Source organism: Temnothorax nylanderi, unplaced genomic scaffold, assembly GCF_030848795.1.
Source record: "Temnothorax nylanderi isolate EJ_2023f unplaced genomic scaffold, tnyl_v1.0 TNYL_tig0013_pilon, whole genome shotgun sequence".
Taxonomy (NCBI): Eukaryota; Metazoa; Arthropoda; class Insecta; order Hymenoptera; family Formicidae; genus Temnothorax; species Temnothorax nylanderi.
In genome coordinates this window covers 292,906-314,658 of record NW_027249075.1, presented here as the reverse complement: position 1 = coordinate 314,658, position 21,753 = coordinate 292,906, and the positions used below count along the sequence as shown (strand labels likewise).

Below are 21,753 nucleotides of genomic sequence, written 5' to 3'. Positions count from 1 at the left end.
TCGTGCGAATTATTCCATTAAGTAATATCCATATGGAGAATTAATTTAAAAAGAGACAAGTGAAGAGAAGAAAGAAACAGGAAGGAATAACTACGAGAAGGTAGAAACTAATTGAAACTTATGTACGTTGAATTCGAATTTGTTTTGAACTGTTGCAGCACGTAAACGAATTGTAATCAAATTACAATTTATTAAAATGTGTGTAATATTCTATTACATGTACTTAATTTTTTAATCCGATTAGAACCGAAAATGTATCATCTGTTACCTAATGTGAATAAAATAACTAAAAATATGTCATACCAACTGGACATATAGCTTTCTTTCACAACAATAATTATGAAATATGATTTACCTGATGCTGGACATGGTGGCTGCCGAATATAAGTCATCAACAACGTACCTCTGATGAGTGGGCCATGCAAGGCCCCCGAGATCCGAGGAGTAATCTGTTGGTCCAAAACTAGAGTATCCGGCTGGTACTGTTGGTGTTTGTAACGCTACTACAGGTGTATTCAATGCAGACTGCGTATGGGCATTCTAAAAGCATGAATGCACAACATATCGTAAATTTCCTAATGCTTCTATCAAATACACAATATAAGATTTAGCAATTGATAAAGAATTTTTTCTCTAACGGTCAAAATATTTTTGGTAGAAAGAAAGAGCTTATTTTCTTAATTCGGAATCCAATTTTTAGCTTTACACCTTATGTTTTAATATTATTGTAAATTATACAAGCTTTAATTCATGAATGTGAGAAATTCAGAAGAATCATTATAAAACAAAGAACAAATTTTTTGTTTATAACACATTTAAAGTTAACAATGATGAGACAATTACATCATAATTAGTGTCGTCAGAGAGAGATTGCGCGAGTGGTGTTGGTATAACCACTCGAAGGTTAGCCCTGTGAGGATGAGGCGGTGGCGGAGGCGGAGGTTGCGGCGAATGCCTAGACGGATTGCTGCCTTTATTTGCACTACCTCCACCAACCCCGAGTGCAGGCGAAGGTCCTGGACTAGGTGAACCACCCAATGGTGACGCTGACGGAGGGTAGCCATTGCTCATTTCCAACATTCCTCCCGGAGGATACACTAGAACGAATAATTTAACAAGTTAGACGCAAATTTCTTGAAAATATCGGGAATTTGCTGTTTCAGTCTTCTGTTACTAATTAAAGCTACCTGAATCCGTCTCAGACGATGATGGACGTGGAGAAATGCTGGTATGTGCCATCTGTGGACTAGATCCAAGAAGAGATTCGCCGTAACTGTTCACTGGTACAGATACCGGTAGCGTATAATTCGATTGTCCCATTGTCTGCAATCACAACAGACACAATGCAAATTAATAATATCTGTAGTGTAGATATACATATATATAAGCGTTGTGCCGAGCAGTTCATAGCAAATTTGCCATTTGCTATTGTTCTGTCTTAACTTTGTGTAATATAATGACGCGTGTTGTAATGACACACTCATATCTGATTCTTTTCACATACATACACAGCGAAAATAGTATTATAAAAACAACTGGATAAACAATTTTAATAAAATAAATACATAAAATAAATTTCTTACAGAAATTCAGATTTCTTTACTGTTTTTTATTCAAACAAAAATTAATTCTATTTAATTATTCTCATTTAATCAATTATTAAATCAATTATTAAAATATAATCAATTCTTGCCAATAAATTATGAATTGTGTGTAATATATTAATTTTAAATTGCACATAACGATAAATATATAATAAAAGATAATAATATGTAAAATATTATCGTTGTATATGTGTAATTTTATAATCTATACACATATCTCGTATGTATTTTAAGATAATGAAATATTTAACAATTGCTTTAACATTTGTTGCAAAAACATTGTCGCGAAATCAGGAAAAAATCGCATACGTTGTTTTCTATAGAAAAATAAACACAAAAATAATTGCAAACCACATTTAAAGAAATTGATCTGTGCTTTATGATAAAATAGCTCGTACAATAACATGTTGAATAAAATATCATATTTACATATTATTTTGACAGAAATAAATTTAAGATGTTAAATTGTTTGTCTAGTCTCCATATAAATAAAATTAAGTGACAGACAGAACTGAGTTCCAAATACTTTTGATAAGATACTTTGAGAGATTCGATGTCTTGGAAATCATATAACTTATAAAATCCTATATTCGTATTCCGTAAAAATTATAAAGATTTCAGACAAGCAAGTTAATTGGCAGCAAGCGCTTTGCATAAATCTAAATAATAAGCGTAATAAAGAAGAAACTGTAACTTTTTTTGCATAAACATAAGCTCGACCCGATGCAATTGACATTTAACTTGATTTGAATATTTACCCTGCTGCCATTGTGCTGATGCCTCTGCATCATCATCTGAAATTCCTCGTCGATCTTCGTGTATTTGGCCTCGGTGCGCGGGGTAAGATTGTATTCGATCGCGTCGGGTTCCGGGCTCTCTGGAGACATGGCACCCTTATGCTCCTTCTTGTTGAGCGCCTGCAAGTGTCAGCAGACAGGTTCACGTGACCACACCGCCCGAGGGCACTCAACCTTCACATGCACGTTAATTTAACACCAAGACGCGCGCTTCTCTTATCTTACCCGGTTTACTCTCGCAATTACGCTCGCGTATAGGAAAGGAAAAAGGGATCGCCGCGTCGTCGCTCCCATCGTGAAGTGAAACCGTGTCCCGCGAAAGATGGTATCGACATGAAACCGTCGATTTTATATTCTTTACAAATAAAAAGAAAATATGTGCAAAGAACGCAAGTCATTGTTCTAAAACTGACCGGTCATCGTAAAACAGCGACACGGATTTGTATGTGTGAGTAAACGGGATGTAAATATACATGTGCTGTTTTTGAGAATATTATTTCTTTTTTAAAGTTCTTTCAAAATCGACGATTTTAAATGTCGTGACATCTGACCGATTAATTAAGCCATAGATTGAAATTCTATTAAACCAAGGATCGCCCGGATCACATCTGAAAACTGGCCCTGCTATTCCCTCGTACCCCTGAAAGAGAACCCTTTAACACGCAATAGCGGTGCGAAAGAAAATCTATCCGTGTTCTAACGTTGAAAAACAGTCGAGGATCCTTTCCGTTCCGGTTTTTGTCATTTGCGATTCCTAGTAAGCTTCTTCGACACACCGCTGTCTTGACCTTGGCATATATTGCATATGTACATATCCAGAAACGTGTGTAATATATATATATATATTCCTTTCTTCCATCGGGAGTGAAAAAGAGAGAGTTTAACGAAAAATCAGCGACGAATTCAATACTTCGATCCTTGGCGCGTCCTCGTTCATCCTGAGAATTGGTGGCGGATAAATGGGACTCACCTCGATAATATTCTTGTTGGTGAGGGACTCGTGAGGTTCGTTGTACTCGGTGTACTTGAGGAGAACCTTGTCCATGTCGGTGCTCGCATACTGGTACAGCTTGTTGCTCGAACTGAAGATAATCAGCGCGATCTCGCAGTCGCACAGTACCGACAGTTCGTACGCCTTCTTCATCACGCCGAATTTCCGCTTGTTAAAGGTCACCTGTCGCATATAAAAGCAGAGGGGGGGGTTTGTATCGAAGGTGAACGTCAGCGGGGTTTCTCGAGCCATTAAGACTGCTAAAAAGTGGCAGGCGCAGCCGAAGCGAATATTAATTCGTCGAATTGTTAATTACCCGATCAGTAACGTTACGTAAGAACGCATCAATAATAATTAGCAGGTCCGATCTTTTTATACGCGTTCTTTCTCCTTACTCCTTCTCATCTCGCGAGCATAGATTTATTTTAAGGAAAAAATGTATCTCTAGAGCCCGTGTTTACCCGAGAGACGATTACATTAATTATGCATCATTCTATATTTTACATAGAGAGGTAAAAAATAGAATTAAAACGTCTATTTAAAATATCGACTTGTAAATCCTTTCGTATTATTTTTTTGCAAGAATGTAAGACGGAAACGGATCTCTGCCGTGCGTACGCTCTAATTTTCTTGGTTGTTACAACTCCCAAAAATATGTACCAATTGCAATTAGCGCCAAATCGCTACATAAAGAAACGTCGTCTGCCTTGTTTGACCGGAATACTTGTAATTACCTGACGATTCCGTTCGTCCGTGATACGTGAAATCTGAATCTTCTTTCGACCCATTGTTGCACCACGTCTTGAATAAGAGGCAAGTCTTCGAAATCAATGGATGGAATATTAAGAACACTGCAACAAACAAAGAGAAAACATTTTTACTCCTTTGGAAATTAAAATTATATTTTACGATACATTACTAAACAGTGTAAAGAAATCGTGAGAGTATTTATATGTAAAAACATCGCAAGGTTTCATTTTCCCGCTGCTAAAGCGAATATTAGAGAGATTGGAAAATCAGTAAATATTTATACTTGTATCTTGCAGAATATTTAATTCGGGAAAAATATTTTTTGCGAGAACTTTAAACAAAAAAAAATAGAAAAAGTTACCGAGCAGCGGAGAGGGACGTTTCGCTTTGAATTGAAACGAATCCCGTCGCTCGGGTTTGCACCTCGGGATGCTACGGGAAAAGGCTAGCAGCGATAAACAAGCACGACAGTTCGCGCGGAGAGCGACAGAACTGGACCGCGCTTTAAAACCTAATATTCAATGGAAACTCGCGCGCGTGTCACTTTCATGTATCGATTACGATGCCGTGCGTACGAACAAGTTCGCAAAGCGCCGGCTGGCGTGTGCTGGCTGCAGAGAGCCCACGGACCGGCAAACAAAGTGTCGAATCGTTTACCACCAGCGAGATTGCGGCTTTCAAGCGGAATAAAAGGGAACGATGTCGTGCGCGACGTTGTTATGGGCGGTGAAGGTGTTTTTCAATTGCAATTGATAATTGAGCTACCGCAGAGCGACGAGCTAATATAACGGAATTTTTAACCAAGTGTTAAGATAAAACGCACGTCCATTTGGCAGCAGGTATTCTTAAAAAAAGGAAAAAAAAAGAAATATTTATCTCATTGTCAGTTCTCGAAAAAAATCTGTCGCGGGAAAATCACAATTCCAGGTAGCGTTACTGATGACTTATCGTTAGCGAAACGACAATCGTAAAGGTAACCAAAGCGATCGAAAGCGATTATTGCGATTTAAAAAAATCAAATGTTTAGCATCCAGTAAGTTCTGAGAGAAAAAAATTTCATTAAAAAAGCTTTTTTTAAAAAAGAAATTATCTTATATAAAATTATTTGAATTCGAAAAATTCGCAAATTGCTTTGAAATATAGTTTTTTTTTTTTTTTCGAGTAGTTCAGTCTTACTCCTCTCAGCTTCTTTCATTCAATTTTATTCGCTGTTATTAACGCAATATCTTTGATCGACGCTAGCTTATGCTGTTTATTTATTGCGTCAATATACTGTTTCATAATGCGCTGTGTCCGCGCATTATTTTTTTAATACAGTAGTTAAATATCAGATATACCTACTCCGAGTCATCAATTTTACGCTCTTATAAATGTTGCTCATTCTCCGCTATTCAAAATGCCGAGCTGTCAATCGTATTAATTCTTAATGCGTTATCCAAAAGAAGATTTGTCATTATTATTGCAATACATTCTAAAAACGCGCAACGGCTGACGATATAACGATGGACGGTAACAAATTAATCGCCGCGATATTAGCCGTAATATACTATAAATACGGAACTATTACGGTACGGCGTAGAATTAGCCACAAACGCGACCGAATTAAACTGTTTCGGGCCCACAAATAAGTTCGTCGGTGTCAAGAGAGAGGGGAACTAATTTAAGCCGGTGCAGTGTTTTTACGGGCGAAAAATAAGCTCTGGGTCAACGGATTTTGCATCGCGATATCAAATCTTTAACTTCGCGCAACATCAAGCTTTTCTCGCGTAGCGTGCCTTCCAATTAACTCGAGACTCCTAAAACGCAACTAACGTGAGACGCACAAAAGAATAAAAAGAAAAGAAAGGGACGGAAGATTTATCAAAACTTTTCTCAACAAAATCCGTGAAATTTTACACAAACGACTTGTAAAATTTAAAAGTCCCGTTAATCGTTTGCCTTACTAACCCGAGATAACTCGTTTCGCAGAGAGATACCTATATAAAAAATATTATTCCGAGATAACAAGATAACTGAACTTTTTTCAGTAACTAAACAACAGAAGATATACAGCGTGTTCAAAAAGAAAATGTCAAGGCACGTATATTTGTTTGTAAAATCTGACGCCAGGTTCTCTTCAGCGAAAGCACCAAAAAATGTTTGTCACAACTTGCCAAATTTCGGAATTCACTTCAAAATCCATTTGACAATGAGATAAATGATAACGTTATTTGTTCGCTCATTCTGAAGATTAAATTATTAAAAGCCTGCCGTTTTCACCGACTTATAGCTCGAGGACTGTCAGAGTTTCGACACCTTTGTTAAGAAAAAAGAAAATATTGACATTTTTGAAAGTAATTGCTATTTTTTTGTAGTCAAAAAATTGTAGGAGAAACATATCATTAAAGATTTCCTTTTTCGCGATCATTATTACGAACTGTCGAAAAACGGAGCTTGGAGCAGCGAGGAATTCGAGAGCGGCATCGAGATGCTGAAGGGATCCGGCGGAGAGGCGTAGCGGCAGCAACAAAAATTCAACCGCGCTAATCGCCGAGAGGACGATGATTCATCGTGCGTTATAATTCAAATTGCTTTCCAGCCGCGCGCGAACGCGTGATGTAAAATGTGAGAAACGCTACGATTCGCGTCGACAATTTTATTATCGGTGATTGGCACGATCATCGCGGGTGATCCCCCGACGTTCATTCACCTTCGGCGATTTTTCGCGCATTTCATCGTCGCGCTGGGACAACGCGAGGGACGCACGTCCAGCTGCTTGGCGTCTTTCCGGGAAAAAAAGGAGGAAACTGGACCCTACGGCGCTCGCTTTGTTCCTTCGAGTGCATTTAGTGCGCGAACGCAGTTTAGAAATGGACGCGCCAGTATTACGCGGTTTTAATGAAATATATAGAATTTATAAGCGCGACAATCAATACGGACTGTTATCGCGTTTTAAAAATAAAAATAGGTCAAAATAAATCCAAACGGAACAGCGGAGTTAACGAGGTTTATTCAACGCGTTGTGAAACATTCTAATATCGAGGATGGACTTTGTGAGATAAAAAGAAAGTCGAGAGTCTCCCCATTTTGCTTGCAAATGATTAAGATTAAGGATAAACGCGACCTTGCGACCAGAATCTTCGATTTATGTACAGTTGACAAACGGTGAGGAAAATGGAGACACGTCGATCTGTTAAAGAAAAAACCGGGTTGACCGCTTATTAAAGATAATCGGCTAACGGTGCGTGGATATCAATACGTTCAGCGTAACGCGATCGTAAAGAGGATAGAATAGATAATTGCGAATCGTACGATATGGAGCGGAAAGCAGATCTTGCTTCTTCCCTATGACGTTCGGAAGCATCGGTGCCTAGGTAATTGAAGCAATTAAAAAGGACCTTTGTATTCGTACGCGCATAGCGTACCGCGATTCGCAATGACGTCAGCTGGGAAATGGAAAGCGATTCCTTTATCTCTCGCAGCCATATGCCGTATCGCGGCAGATAGCGTTAATTGCTTCGATCCATCGCTAATGCGGTGAAAATATAACGGAGGAATACAATCCTCCCCCCCCCCCCCGGTCTGAGAGAAAAGCTCGTGGGGCCGCCCTATACCGGGCGATTTGCATTCAATAATCCTTGGCAACCGCGAACGCTCGGTTTGAATAAAAAGTTCCGCGGGAACATGGGAAATGGGATGGGATTTATTCGGCCCCGTTTGGAGTTGCTAGAACTCAGAACTTGGAAGAAACTGAATCGGCGAAACCTTGCATCTCGAATTTGATTTGGCTCTGTTCCGGGGGAATAACTCGCTCTTGTAACATATCATCCGATTGTATCCGTTGTAAAATCTTAAGCGTTTGATAAACGCGAAAATATTTTTTTTTCCCCGGTGACCTATGTCTCTTATCGACACGCTACATTCGTGAGAAACGATCGACAGTCGAGCGATGCGTGTCTCCCGAGGCTGACGCGAGGGTGGCGATTATTACTTCAATGCCATTACCGTGTCCTGAATGTGTAATACATGGTACCTACTGTGCCCTAAATTGCGTAATACACGATCGATGCGGCAGGTATGACGTTCCTTCCACGCGTCGAAAACTCCTCTTTTCGTCCTCAATAGTTAAAGAGGCCTCCCCTTGTGCCCGTCTATTAAAAAAATACGGCGCCGTACACGTTTGCCACACATTTACACAAATTGAGACGAAATTCGTAACAAACATCGATATGTGTACAATTACGTACAACGACATGAGTCCGAGTCCGAAAAGTTTGCTGAAAGAATAAATGTAAATTCGTACGTCGCATAGTTGCATTTTACTTTCAATTAGAAATTAAAAATGTTAATGAACGATTAGAAATTCTAATAGACATGTTGAGTATCTAAATTATTAAAATAAACGAAAAATCAACTCATAGCAGTTTGTGATATTTTCCCAATTATAATTATTCGGACATTTATTTCCACTTGTCAAGAAAGAAACGAACAACACTGATACACAAACGAATTTGTAAATTATTTTTATATCTATACACTTGAAATACACGGACGCGTACGTTTATCTGTGCATCGTCTGTTTCTAACAAAACGACTTTTGTGAAACTGGCGATATTTAAAGTACATCAGTGCGAATACTTGGAGTTAAAGAGAGAAGAACAATTCTGCGATATAGACGTAGAGATTCGTATTGTTATCTCATTGTGCAACGCGCTGTCCGATAAAGCAGCCAATTGGCAATGTTGTGACTCAAGAATTTTATCGCTATTGATACGAGTGAGTGACGAAGGTCACGTTCAGCGAAAGGATTTTTGAGTTCGCGAAAATGTAGATAGTCGGGCAAGATTGAAAAGATATACGGCGCGCTCTACGATATAACACGTGTCTGTAATTTGGCTGTGTAATATTACCATGCAAACGATCGGCCAGGGAAATAACGACACGAGTACATAATATAGCTACTGATAACGACGCGCTTATTTGCGTACACTTCGTGTTTTATTTCGCTCACACTTTTTTCTAGGCTCCGAAGATGTCTCTCTGCCATCCTTAACAGCAATATTTTCCCGAAGAAGATAAGAATAATAGTGATCAAGTAAAGAGCAACAAAGTCGCAATAATATTCCATCTTTTACGTTTGAAAAGACGATAATTATTTATAACTATGATTGCGCGCGCGGCGTTGTGCCCCGCAAATAATTTGGTCCAAATTAAATAAGTTCCCAAGCAGAATTGCAAACCGTATTACTGACGTCGTTCACGTTCGCTGATAATTTCTGCAGGCAAATAGTTAAACACGACGAGAACAAACGTTAATAAAATTTATGGCATCTCCCCCATTCACGCGCATGAAATTTTTATGTGTTTCATACACGAAATATCCTACATAAGAGTGTAGTAAGAAAACAACGATTTTATCTGCCCCCACTTTCCACAGACGTTTAGGTCTCTTGTTGAAAAAAAAAAACTTTGTTTATATAACGGATTTTTTTTCGAACAAGGTATGGATTACATTGTAAACAACTATAAAGGAAAGCCGTTGCTCGCATCCCGCGTGAGAAGCTAATGAATAAGTCAGTTTCCTATTCGCATACGTGCTAAACACGTACACGCGTCGAGTGCCTTGTACATGCCTTGCGGCATGCGATGCAACGTTCGGTGTCGGCGCGATACGTGGTGACGAAGGGAAAAGCTCTCGTAGAGGGATCCGATTATACGGGGTGCACTACCCCACTACAACCTCCGTCACCGTCACGACCGCCGCCGCCGCCGCCACCGCCACCGCCACCGCCACCACCACCACCACCACCAGCACCACCACCATTCGTTCGCCGAGCGATCTGCGTCAGAGGATCGATTTCTCGGCGGCGCGGTCTCGGCCGGCTTCAATAGCGGATTTGAGAAACAACGAAGAACGATAATCCGGGATGATCACAGTGCAGACCGGTCGGTCAGCCGACCGGTTACCGGGAATTACACGCCCTAAAGTTTTCCCGTCGGTTGAACGACGAAGAAGGGTTGTTGCCGGCATACGCGAGCAGGCGGCGCGTTAACAGGTTGCGACAAACAAGGAGTGGTCGTGGTGTATTCTTCAACCTTGCACAGGTGTTCTCCCCCTGGCCCCTATCCCTCCTTGCGCGCGCTGTCCTACTGCGAGTAAAGCCTGTGCGAGAGAGAGAGAGAGAGAGAGAGAGAGAGAGGGAGGGGGAAGAGAGGGAAAGAGAGAGAGAGAGAGAGTGGATGTGGTGAGCCACATACGCGCACACACATAGACCCGGAGAGCCAGTAATGTCTTGATGATAGAGAAGCGCGATTAATCGAGGCGTGCGAACGGAAGCCAATGGCAGTTGGAATAGCTGCTACAATCTACCGTCCGTTCTGGAATTTTCATTTTCCACGAGATCGCCACGACGTTTCTCGATCGGCGCCGAGCAGCTGCCGATCGATCGGACTTCATCGATCAGCACGAGGATGCGATTAACACGATTCATCTCACGATTCATAAATACGTGTGCGAGCAAAAATAGTATATTATACTAGTGTATTTTGAGCATGCATGAAAACATATGAATACGCATATGTATCCGTTTAACTCGTTAAATGCTTATATCAGGTAAAATAGTGAGGCAAAGAAAAAGAAATATCGATTAGGATTAAGAACAAATAAAATATTCATGAATAAAAATTATACTTAAGTATAATTTTTTTCTGGCACAAGATAATGTGAAGAAGATTAATAATCCAAACGCCAACGAAAAAAAAAACGCCCCAAGAAAACGGGCAAAACGCGTGATAGGCGGATAACGGGCGTAAGATGACGCGGACAAAAGCGACTCGACGATTACTCGCGAGGAGAAATCACCGATCGATCCTCGCTCTCGCACGTGTATAGAGGCCGCAATTTCGGCGGTAACTCTAACGGTTCAATTACAGGCGCCGGTGGCCCGAAAGCTGTTCAAATATTAATGAAATTTGCATACGTTATCGGAGACGGGCTCGCGGAGTCGAGTGCTCGGAAACGGCAACGCGATATATTCGTGCCTCTTCGCGTATATTTGATCGCGGCAATACACCGACGCGATACATCACGGATACGTTATGTAAGAGAGAAGATAGAATGCAACTGCTAAGTACGAATGACGAAGCGCTTCGGAGTCATCCGTTTGTACTTGCTCCTCGTGTTCTCGTCGTATATATTCGATGTACCGTGATACCGCGACGCTCGATGTATAGCTACTCGTCGCGTGATTATGTCGCGCAACCGTCCTTCTTATAAAGTTAATATGTAAAATTAATGCAAATCAGGCTAATTAATCTCTCATTTACGCGATATAATCGAAGAATGTTAAAAACTCGCTTAAAATAAAGCGTACAATTATCGTGTATGTTGATTATCGTTGATGTATATTTTCCGCATTTTTGTCTTCAGTTTTAGATGTGATACCGTGAGTGTATCTCCAATTATATCGCAAGATGGTACTCGCATTTAACTTTGAGTTTAAGTTTGAGTAATTTATTTGTTCAAGATCGCAGACTATCTTTTTTTTATCTTAGTTTATTTTTTGCTACGTTCAGACTCAGATTTTCTTTTCTAATTTTTATCAGTTTATAACTTACATTATATAGGTAGATAAAGATCATCGATGAATAAAGGACGTGTCGCGCCGTCTGTGGTCCATCGCGGTCCTTTCGGACGTAAATCGGAGATGAGAGTGACGTCGCGATTGTAACCCGCGCGATTAGATCGCGTCTCGTGCGTGCGCGATTATGAAACGCGATCTTGATATGAGACGCGGTGTAAATTGAAGCGCGACGAAAATAACGGGGTAAAACGGTGCAGCGACGCGCCGCGCAACGCCGCGCCGCGTTAATTCACGTAATAACGACAGATCGCGTGTTCGCGATGAATGGGAAAAGCTTTAGTAAATATAGTCCGTGGGGGTGTTAGAATTAGAACGGCGAGTTAAAGCCAGGGTTTTTACGTGTACGCCGGCTGCCAGATATAGCGGGGAAAGAATTAGGTATTGGTCGCGAATCTCTGTTGTTTACGTTTCGAAAGCGCGCGCACGAACGATCGAGTGGGCGAAACGTTTGTTGATTCTCGGCTAAGCGATATAAATAAAACTCGCGCATGCTAAAACCAACATTTAATATTTACGCTTCGATTATTGAAGGAAAAAAAAATGGGAAGGGACAATTCTACAAATCTCGAAGTGCGGAAAATGAGATTTACTTTTCTACATTCCTCATTTGACTCTTGATTTTATTGATTTGCATTCTTGGCGTGAAGAAACGTAAATACGTAAATACATTCATAATTATAAGTGCTAATTGGAAGCTATATTAAAATCACTCAACGTCCGCACATAAATTATCTTATCCCTGAGATTAAATTATGAATTATGTTTCCAGTGCGCGTTTTACATACGAAATATACACGAGATAGCGTGCGTCCTTAATTGAGAAATTATATCTATAGGAAAGCTTCGTGATCTTCATAATTAATAAACTAAATCGAGTGTTGTTATATGTCACCCATGATTTACGTCAACTATTAAGTCTCGATATAAGATTTATTATCGATTAACCGATAGAAAATATCGGTTTCAAGAAAAAAAAAGAGATTTCAAGGAACTTTCAAGGAAGTTCAACATTTTGCACGAAAAGAAGTCTGATGAAATCTCACACTTTTTTCTATTTTTTATAAATAGCAATAATTAGACTTTTAGAATATAAGCAATAGTTCTTACGGACTGATACTATGAGTTAACCCGGGAACAGACGCCTAATTTTTTTTGCATAAATGGTCTAGGGTGATTTTTATACCAATTAAAAGTCATTGTTATTAATTACATATTGCATATGTTCGATTGTTGTATAATTTATTAGTATTTAAGGACAATAATGTATATATAAATTTAATCAACTTTTTTTGAAAAAGTAAGGAGAAAAAAAAATATTAAAAACGAAAAAAGCACATTAAAATTACTGTAATCTTCATTTTTTCGATATCTGGGGTGTAAAATTCACTCCCGGTCCCGGGTTAAAGAACTACCGAGATTCACGGCGGATGTTCAGCGAGGAAATGGGAGCGTAAACATTCCCCCGAGTTCCCGAGTTCTCGCGGGGACAATGATTTCTCGGCGTCGCGTCGCGCGCTATCACCGTCTTGCCACCTCGGAGCGGAATCGGCCGTTCCGCGTGTGATCGATCGGTGCACGTGTGTGCTCCCCGCGCAGTAGGCACACACAGCCTGCTTTTCCAGCATCGCGAGAGAGGGGAGAGGGAGGGAGGGTGGAGATAAATTATTACTCGTGCGCGGCGCGAGTAATGAATGAAAAGCGGCATAGCGCTCGCGCGTCCACGAGCTCGCTATATATCCCCCTACGCTATCTTTACCGGCGGTCATACGGCGGATAGATCTAGGAAAGACCTCGCTCGACGTGTCTCTCGCGATCGAATTCAGTTTATTATACAAGAGCGTACACCGGCCACCCGGAGTGAGGGTCAGCGACCACCAGCCAACCTGCACCGGCCTATACATCTCGGTGCCGAGACACAGTGAAATACACAGTGAAATATAAAAAAAAACCGAGTGAGCGTAATAATATTACGACGATGTGCACAATAAGGTAATATTAGAAATAAACCGCCGGATAATTTCGCTGCGCGCGCGACAGCTGAATCGTCGGGAAGAATTAGAGTTTTGCCCTGAGCGCGGGATAACGTTTAAGTGTAGAATGCTAAACAGCTGTTCAAACACCCTATCACGGACTAATTCTTCGGTTAACGGTTTGGAACAATCCGGATGTAATGTAGGTCCATTATATTATCGGTAGGCATTATAGTATCGCCAATAACGGCGTATTGAAACGGCTATGAAAATATTACGTCATAGCTGGTGCGACGATACGCTAAGTCGCGAGGAAAACTTCAGCGATCGGGTAATTGAAGAAAAATTGGCAAATGCAAATTTAGCATAATAAACACACGTGACGTATACGCGTATGATTCCTCTCTCACGTTACCTAATACAATATATCGCTTTAAATGTCTCCGTGAAATGTTATTGCGCAACGCTCGCGACCTTCACCCCGGAGACGAAAGGGGGGGGAAAAAAGAAACTGAAAATTATGAAATTCTTATCAGAAGGCCGACACGGAGCGGGTTCCGATCGAGCGAACGGGCCCGTGTACTTAATTCATCGCGCGTCCGTTTCCATCGGCCGACGCGACGCCGACACGTGAGGCTCATTTGCATCTCGTTACATCGGCGCCGATTAATAATCGGCGCGATAGCGAGAGAGACGCCGCTTCGGCGATCGGGAGAGGGACGTTGCTACCTATACGAGATGTATACGCCGCACGCTGAAAGCGCGCGGCGCGGCGGTCCAGCTGATAAAACTCGTGCCTTATCGCGGCGAGCGATTGTGTCCCGCGACCGCAGCCGAGTCAATATCGAATTCAAAGGATTATCGCGCGAGATGCGACGGGGTCGTCGAGGCACAATGAAACGCGAGAGCGAGATACGAAGAGCGAGGTAGCGAGCGTGTATAAGAATCGCAGCGCGAACGGGATGTATTAGCGGAAATTACTTGAAGAATATATTAAGCCGATTCTCATTACTTCGACGTTACCTTGAAAGAATATTCGTATTAGTGACGCTTGAATATATAACCATTAAATTGATTAATAAGAGATCATCTAATCTGTTATTAAAAAGTTGTTACAACACATTCTATAGCGATATAGAATTGAAGTAGAAAAATAACTGTTTACCGCGCCCCTCTTTCCGCCTCCCGAGTCCCGAAGCTGTTGAAGGATACGTAATAAACTTTATCTATCTATCTATCTATGCCTTATTCTTTATATCTTATCCTTGTAGCTGATAATTTCAGACCTACGTCCGTGTGCGTGTGTACGTGTTACTCGATGGAATCTTCGCTCGACTAACAACTATGCCGGCTCGTTAGGATGTCACTTTGTCGGATCGTTTATGCGTGCAAACTTGCGCAGATTCCGCACCGATGCTCGCGCGCTAGATAGCGAACCGATCAAAACGACCATCGATGATTTATGGTATTCCGAGTAAAATAACGCGGCGCGTAATAAAAGTTAAACGTTCCCGGCGACGGCGGACGCGGTCGAAAATATTTTCACGCAAAAGGTAAGCATCGGGAATGAATGTCGCGCTGTATACCATAGCGATAAATTAAAAGATAAAGAAAATATTACAAGTCACAACCGTAACTCGAATCAAAACGGGAGTGGTAACGTTTCGAAATTATGATATTTATCTGTACTACAGATTGAACTTCGATCGATTGTTTTAACGACGATACTTGTATGTATGATCTTTCGAGATGAAACAGAAGTTAGTCTACCCTGAAATATTGAATTCTTCCACTCCACGTTCTTCTCCGTCCTGAATAAAATTGTCACGGTGCGCGCGTGTTCTATAGGTGATCGAATATTGTTTTAAGGATCTGATTGTTCTAAGTATCTCGTCGTGGGCAGGAGATGTAATTTATCACAGAGGCGTGATCCTCGGATTACACGGTGGATACCAAGCGCGCTCTTTTCTCTCTCATGTTCTGCGAAGGGAGGGCGTCTTTAATCGGAGCGAGAGAACCGAGAGCTGGGTCCCCATTATTTTCTCGGTCAACCTAACAAAGTCGATATTGCGACAGAAAAAAAAAAAAAAGAATTAGTAACCCCTAATCGATGGTTCGCAATCCTAAACAACCTTCGTATACGTTACGTCACTGATTACTCCGGTTTAATATACGTAATGTACGTTTTCCTTTACTTCCACATGTGCGTTTGTTTATAAATAACATTCAGATATACGTTGCGGTTTAACGTGAATTTTTAATAAAAGTTTCAAAAATATCTATAAAAATTTATAGGCGTGTTAAATGTACGACGGTACGATAGCAAACATATCGTTAACATAATATGGCCATAATCAAATCAATCTTTATTAGCGGAAATTTGATAGGGGGACTAAGAGATTTCAGCGAACGTTAACGCAATCGTTATTATAGTGAAAGTGACAACTATTACGATTTAAGGTTTTGAAAAAATTATACAACCGAAGAACGCACTGATTTTGAACGCAAAAAGTGCTTTTCTTTATCTTTCGATAAAATGCAGACTTTCTAAATGGTATCTGTATGGAACAAGAATCAAATTCTCAGAAAATCTCTCGTCTTTCATTTACTTTTATTTTGCCTTTCGCCTATCGTCGGTTTCCATATTACATAGCTGTATAAATTATGTAATATTTAAATTATGTAATCTCGTCGTTTAGCCCCGGCTATAAATTAGATAAAGGTGTTACTACTACATGTCAACGTAAACAATGTAATACCGCGTTCCTCTGATTGTCTTATCAGCGCAGCATTAATTCCAGCTTGAAGAATGATTAAACCGTATATCAAACGTGCATTTGTAGAAAACGATTGTCCCACCTTTACACAAAAAGTATTCAATTCTGTTGCAGTGGGTAATCGTTCCGAGCCGATATTCTAGATTATCAATAAAATAATATTGAATGTATCCCAGGAGAATTATACACCCTTGTTATTCCGATAATTCTGACCGGAGAACGTCAGACCGTGACAGATCTAATTCGGAGTGATTATGAAATTACGACACCTTGAATAAGACAGCATCGCAGATATCGAATTAGGAGCGGAATACTAAAGCAACACGGTGATCGAATTAAGGGATCAAGATACGATCGCCTTTACCGCATTATTCGCGATTACCATTCAGTGTCGTCAAATTACCGTTCCCACCACGACAAAATGGTATTAAACGGGGCGATTTTTGTGGCAATCCCGCGAGAAGAAGTCCGGTTTGGCGATAATAAAGTTACAAATTGTGTCCTGAATTATAATGTCGCGTTTCGGATAAGAAGGCGGAGATTGAATCGCGCGCGCGTTCGCGTGCGGCGGGATCAGAGATCGTGACGTGTGGGAGAACACGAAGATTATCATCCCGGATCAGAGAGAGAGAGAGAGAGCCTCGCGAAGTAGATCTTGGCCGATCCAGACCTCCCTCCGCGAGGATCGGCAGTGTCGTGGAGAGTCTCGAAAGAGACGACGAACGCGCTCTCGGCGAGGCGCGCTCGAGGCGTACCGACCTGGACGAGGTCCAAGAAGACGCACACGCATACCTAACGAACATCGATAGTGGGGGAGAAAGGTCTCTCGACGGAGATTCACCGTGACCGAAAGAGCGTGTTTCTCCCTATCCTCCCACCGCGCTCCTCCTCCTCCTCCTCCTCCTCCTCCTCCTGTCTCTCTTTCTCTCTCTCTTTCTCACCCGGTTTCTTTCCTCGCCGCCGCGCTACCGCGTTTGGTAAACTCACCGGATCTCGTAGCCTACTGGATCATCAGCGGGGCATGTCGACGACGGGAGTCAGGTCGGTCGGCCGAGTTCCCGCTGTGCCGCGGCGTATCGATCGATCTCTCCCCCGCGAGAGCGTCAACGAGAGCGAGGCCGAGAGAGTAAGCGAGCGAGCGGGCGATCCTCGGGATCGGCGCCGCGACGCGGCGCGCCGCACCGCACCGCACCGCGCCGAGCCGCGATCGCGATCTCGCTCGAGGACGCGCCGCGTGCGTGTGTCCGTCGACGACGATGATGATGATGATGATGATGACGACGATGTTGACGACGGCGAGGACGCGCACCGCCGACTAACTAAGCGAGCAAACGACGCGCGGGTGCCGTCGGATCGCCGAACGACGACGGTATCGTCGTTCGTCGTCGTCGTCGTGTCCCTCTTCCTTCTCTCTCTCTCCCTCTCTCTTTCTCTCTCTTTCTCGCTCACGACGTTCGGCCGTTCTCCAGAACGACGTCAATGGTCCCGCGCGCGCGATCGATATCTCCCCACACCGTGATACGGCACCCCCGCGGCCGCCTCGCGCGACGGAGAGACGGGAAAGAGAGGCGAGAGATCGTGAGACGGCGCGATCGTTCGCCGATCAAAACAAAACTTCCCGCTGCTGCTGCTGCTGCTGCTGTTGTCGCTGCTCCTCCACCTCCACCTCCACCTCCTCCTCCTTCCTCCTTCCTCTCGTCCTCCTCGCCGGATGCTGATTCTCTCGCACACTAATTCGCGTCGTCGATAGCGCACGCCGAACCGACAGGCACACTCGCGAGACTCTTTCTTCTCTTTCTTCCCGTCGTGTCGTGTCTCTCTATCGGCGGTCTCCCTTTTCTTTTACTTTCCCTCTTTGGCACACTCTTCAACACACAAGACTACTCTCTTCCTCTCTCACGCGGTCCGTCGGCGACGATTCAGTTCTCGCTCGCCGTCGCGATTCGTGTCGAAGAAAAATCTACCGCGAAAGTTCGCCAATTTCATCCGAGTCGAGTCCCTCCTCCGCTTTTGCCCTCTTCCTCTTCTTCGCACGTTCTCTCTCTCTCTCTCGTTCTCTTTCTCGCTTCCTTCACCTTCGCCGTGAATCACTCGCAAAAAGGGCGCACGATTATATTTATAGGGACCGTGTCTCGGTTGATTGCGTGTCGCGGCGCGTGAATTATTCTTAGGTCGTCGTGCGTGTGCACGCGTGCGTCGGTGTCACGCTCGGCTCCGATTCGTGTCGCGCGCGCGGTTAAGATAGAGGTTAGCTTTTATCCGCGACGTGATCGCGGGGGACTAGATGCGTTGACTAGATGCACGGCGTGATACGAGCGCGTTCTTTCCTAAAATATACTTTTTTTTCTCCGAAACGTGTGACAGTCCACGACGACGACGATGGCCGACGGCGAACGGCGAGGCGAAAAGACGGCGGACGAGGACTCCGACGGCGTAACACGCGCGGACGGCACTGCTCCTCCTCTCTCTACGCTGCCAGAGCGTATTCAAATTTAGACACGCGTCGTCTCTCCGCGACTCCGACGGGTGCTGCCCTGGCGCACACAGTCGCGCGTATGTACGACGATGCACGACGACGGCGGCGGCGACGGTAGCCGCTTGCGGTGAGCTTGCCGTGAGGACGGTTAAAAAACCGGGGCGGTCGCGCGCGCTTCGACCAGTTCGCCCCGAGTTCGCGGTCGAGCCTGAAATAAAGATTTGAGGAAGTCGCGCTGAGAACCGAGCGAGAAGAGAGTGTCCGTGCGTGCGAGCGAGACGGACGGAGGTGGAGCGCGCGCGCGCGGGAGGAAGAGAGAGAGAGACAGAGAGAGCGCGGAGGGAGCGAGAGAGAGAAAGAGGGAAGAACTGAGGGAGCAGGAGGGGGAAAAACGAGTCGCCGCGGCTGGTAATCGTGTACCAGTCGGTCCACCTCGCCTCTGAAGTTCGCCACGGCGAGCAGAGATACGTCGGCCGCGGCGCGCCCGCTCATTGGTCGATAACGCCGCGGACGTCAGCCGACCGCCGTCCAATCGCGCGCCGTGCGCCGCGCGCGCCATCTCGCGCCGCTCATTGCCGGCTCGTCGCTGGCTCTCGGCGCGACGACGTAGCGACGTAGCCGCGCGTCCCCCTCGCACTCGCGTGGCGCGCCGCGCCGTCGCGCGTGTTCTCGCGGCTGGCGGCGGTGCGGCGACAGCGAGACGCGTGCGCGGCGCGATTATTTCGCTCGGAGGAACGGAGGAACGGAGCACCGCGCGAGACCGCTGCGAATTTTCAACCACAGCGGCACAACCGAAAATCGCGCGCGCGCGCGCGCTTTCGTTTTCCTCCTTTTATCGCCCTTTTTAATGAACTATGTTGATAATCTCGGCCTGACCGTAGTTTCGTCAATCGTCCTTTCTCGACGAAGATTATATGGTATTTTCCTATCTATATGACGCGCATTAGTAGAAAAAATATGAAAGTTATGAGGAAAGAAATGCATATTAAAGTTTAATATCAATGTATATTCGGTCTAATTCTTCATAAATCGTGCGTAAATTTTTCTATTGCAGTGCTAACGTGATATAAAGAATTAAGAAACGAATAATAAAGGAGAGAGAAACATTTGTCTCCTCAGATATTTATTAGTGCAAAGACTTGCTCATGTAAGATGCGATAAATTTATGTAAAAATTATATAGTTGGGTAGATACTAAAATATATTTATTCCATTGCCTTAAATGTGCAATTTTTCATAACATTCTGAATATTTTCCCTTCTGGATGGGAAAGAAAGGCCAAAGAAGGCTCTTTACAGATGTATAGAGCCGCGCGTTTGCAGTCGAAACTTCATAAGGGAGAGTACACGGAGCATCGAAAAGTCGCTTTGCATATATGCAAAGCTGCCCATTTTTAAGGGTCAAATTCCTGCTTAATAACCATAGAGATATTAGAGATTCATAATAAAGTTTGGTAGACGATGAAAGGCATGAATGCAGTTATAGTTATAGTTTTGCATGAATGCAGTTATAGAAATTGCCCCAGCGTAACGATCTCTCAAATCTACGATCGCGCGAGGATTGCCCAGAGAAAATCGATACGCAATAAACGATCCGCGTGCGCGCGCGCGCGCGCGCGCGATTCCTGGTTATCGTTTCGAATGCAATCTCGCGACGCACGTGTTAAAGGATGATTAAGTCATCTCACGGCGTGAGCGTTTTCCTCGATCGGCGCGCGAGGCAAAGTGCGGGAGAGCCCCGATACCGCAAGAAAAATACTTAGCGAAAGAGAGGCAATTACGAAACGGCGTTAACAACGAGTGGCGATTACGAGCCGTTACGTCGCGGTCGTGCACGCCGATAGGAAGAGGAGACGCCGCGCCGCGTGGGTCCCGTCCGTGCCGTGTCTCGTACGCGAGGGAAAGAGAAATGAATATAGGAAAAAATAGCGGGGCGAAACGGCGCTTAAACGTCGCATTGGCGTCAGTCGATGCCGCGCGATTCGACCGGCGTGTTTACGCAAACCGCGGTAGCATCCTTACACTTTATTAATATTTCGCCGGCCAGAAATACCGCGGCGGTGTACGGTTCAAGAATCGACCTGCGTTTTATACGGAGCTCGGCGCATTACAAAGTGTGTATGCGCGCCTCGGAGTCGACGAAAATAACAATTGTGTTATAGACTGGCCGTACGCGAACGCGCGGCGACTGCCCGAGTCATGCACCGCGGTATGCAAGTGCACGATTCTATATTTAAGGCGTTATCCGCGCTTCCGCTCAATTTCCGCGTAACATTGTGCGAGACAGGTGCCTCGTCCCTCCCCCCCCCTTTTCTGGGTTTCGTGATAGTATCCGACCGAAACGGGAGGCTGGACAGGACCAGACTGATCTCTTAATGACCCTATTGTTATCATTGTATTGTCGTTGCGCAGGTACAATATATATGATAAAAAAGCTGTCTTAACAACATTGTCATTAAGAACTATACAGAATAGGGGTACAAGACACTGATTCGCGACAAGATCGCTCGCTCAGACTCTGGGACTTTCAGCATAATCCGAATGTTTCGACATTTGTATTCAAGCTCGCGATACGTTAACGCGTATAGCATCTGAGATATTCATCGAAATAGATGAACGAAAAGTCAGTCATTTATTTAAATGAAATTCTAGTTCGTGGATTAGTTAAATTGGCAAGAATCTAATATCGAAAGGCTGCGATATGTTAATCTCATCAAAGTATCTCCTGTAGAAAATGTCATAATTGCAATCAATAATAATCCGTAGAA

The 21,753-nt window shown here is 43.6% G+C and overlaps 1 protein-coding gene across 4 annotated transcripts in view; it reads right to left on the bottom strand.

Annotated features, from left to right (window-relative positions):
* The window catches only part of Mef2 (myocyte enhancer factor 2), a 70,996-nt gene that overhangs the window by 8,615 nt on the left and 40,628 nt on the right, over positions 1-21,753 (bottom strand). The window contains exons 1-7 of one of the 4 annotated variants that reach the window (XM_071697653.1): positions 17,499-19,201; positions 4,127-4,243; positions 3,372-3,575; positions 2,363-2,521; positions 1,188-1,323; positions 844-1,097; positions 356-540 (exon numbers count right to left, since the gene is read on the bottom strand). In XM_071697653.1, coding sequence (XP_071553754.1) covers positions 356-540; positions 844-1,097; positions 1,188-1,323; positions 2,363-2,521; positions 3,372-3,575; positions 4,127-4,180 — 992 coding nt within the window. In that variant the 5' untranslated portion in view covers positions 4,181-4,243; positions 17,499-19,201. Of the gene's footprint in view, positions 1-355; positions 541-843; positions 1,098-1,187; positions 1,324-2,362; positions 2,522-3,371; positions 3,576-4,126; positions 4,244-17,498; positions 19,202-21,753 lie in introns of those variants that run through there. The other 3 variants (XM_071697655.1, XM_071697654.1, XM_071697652.1) reach the window with 3 other exon arrangements.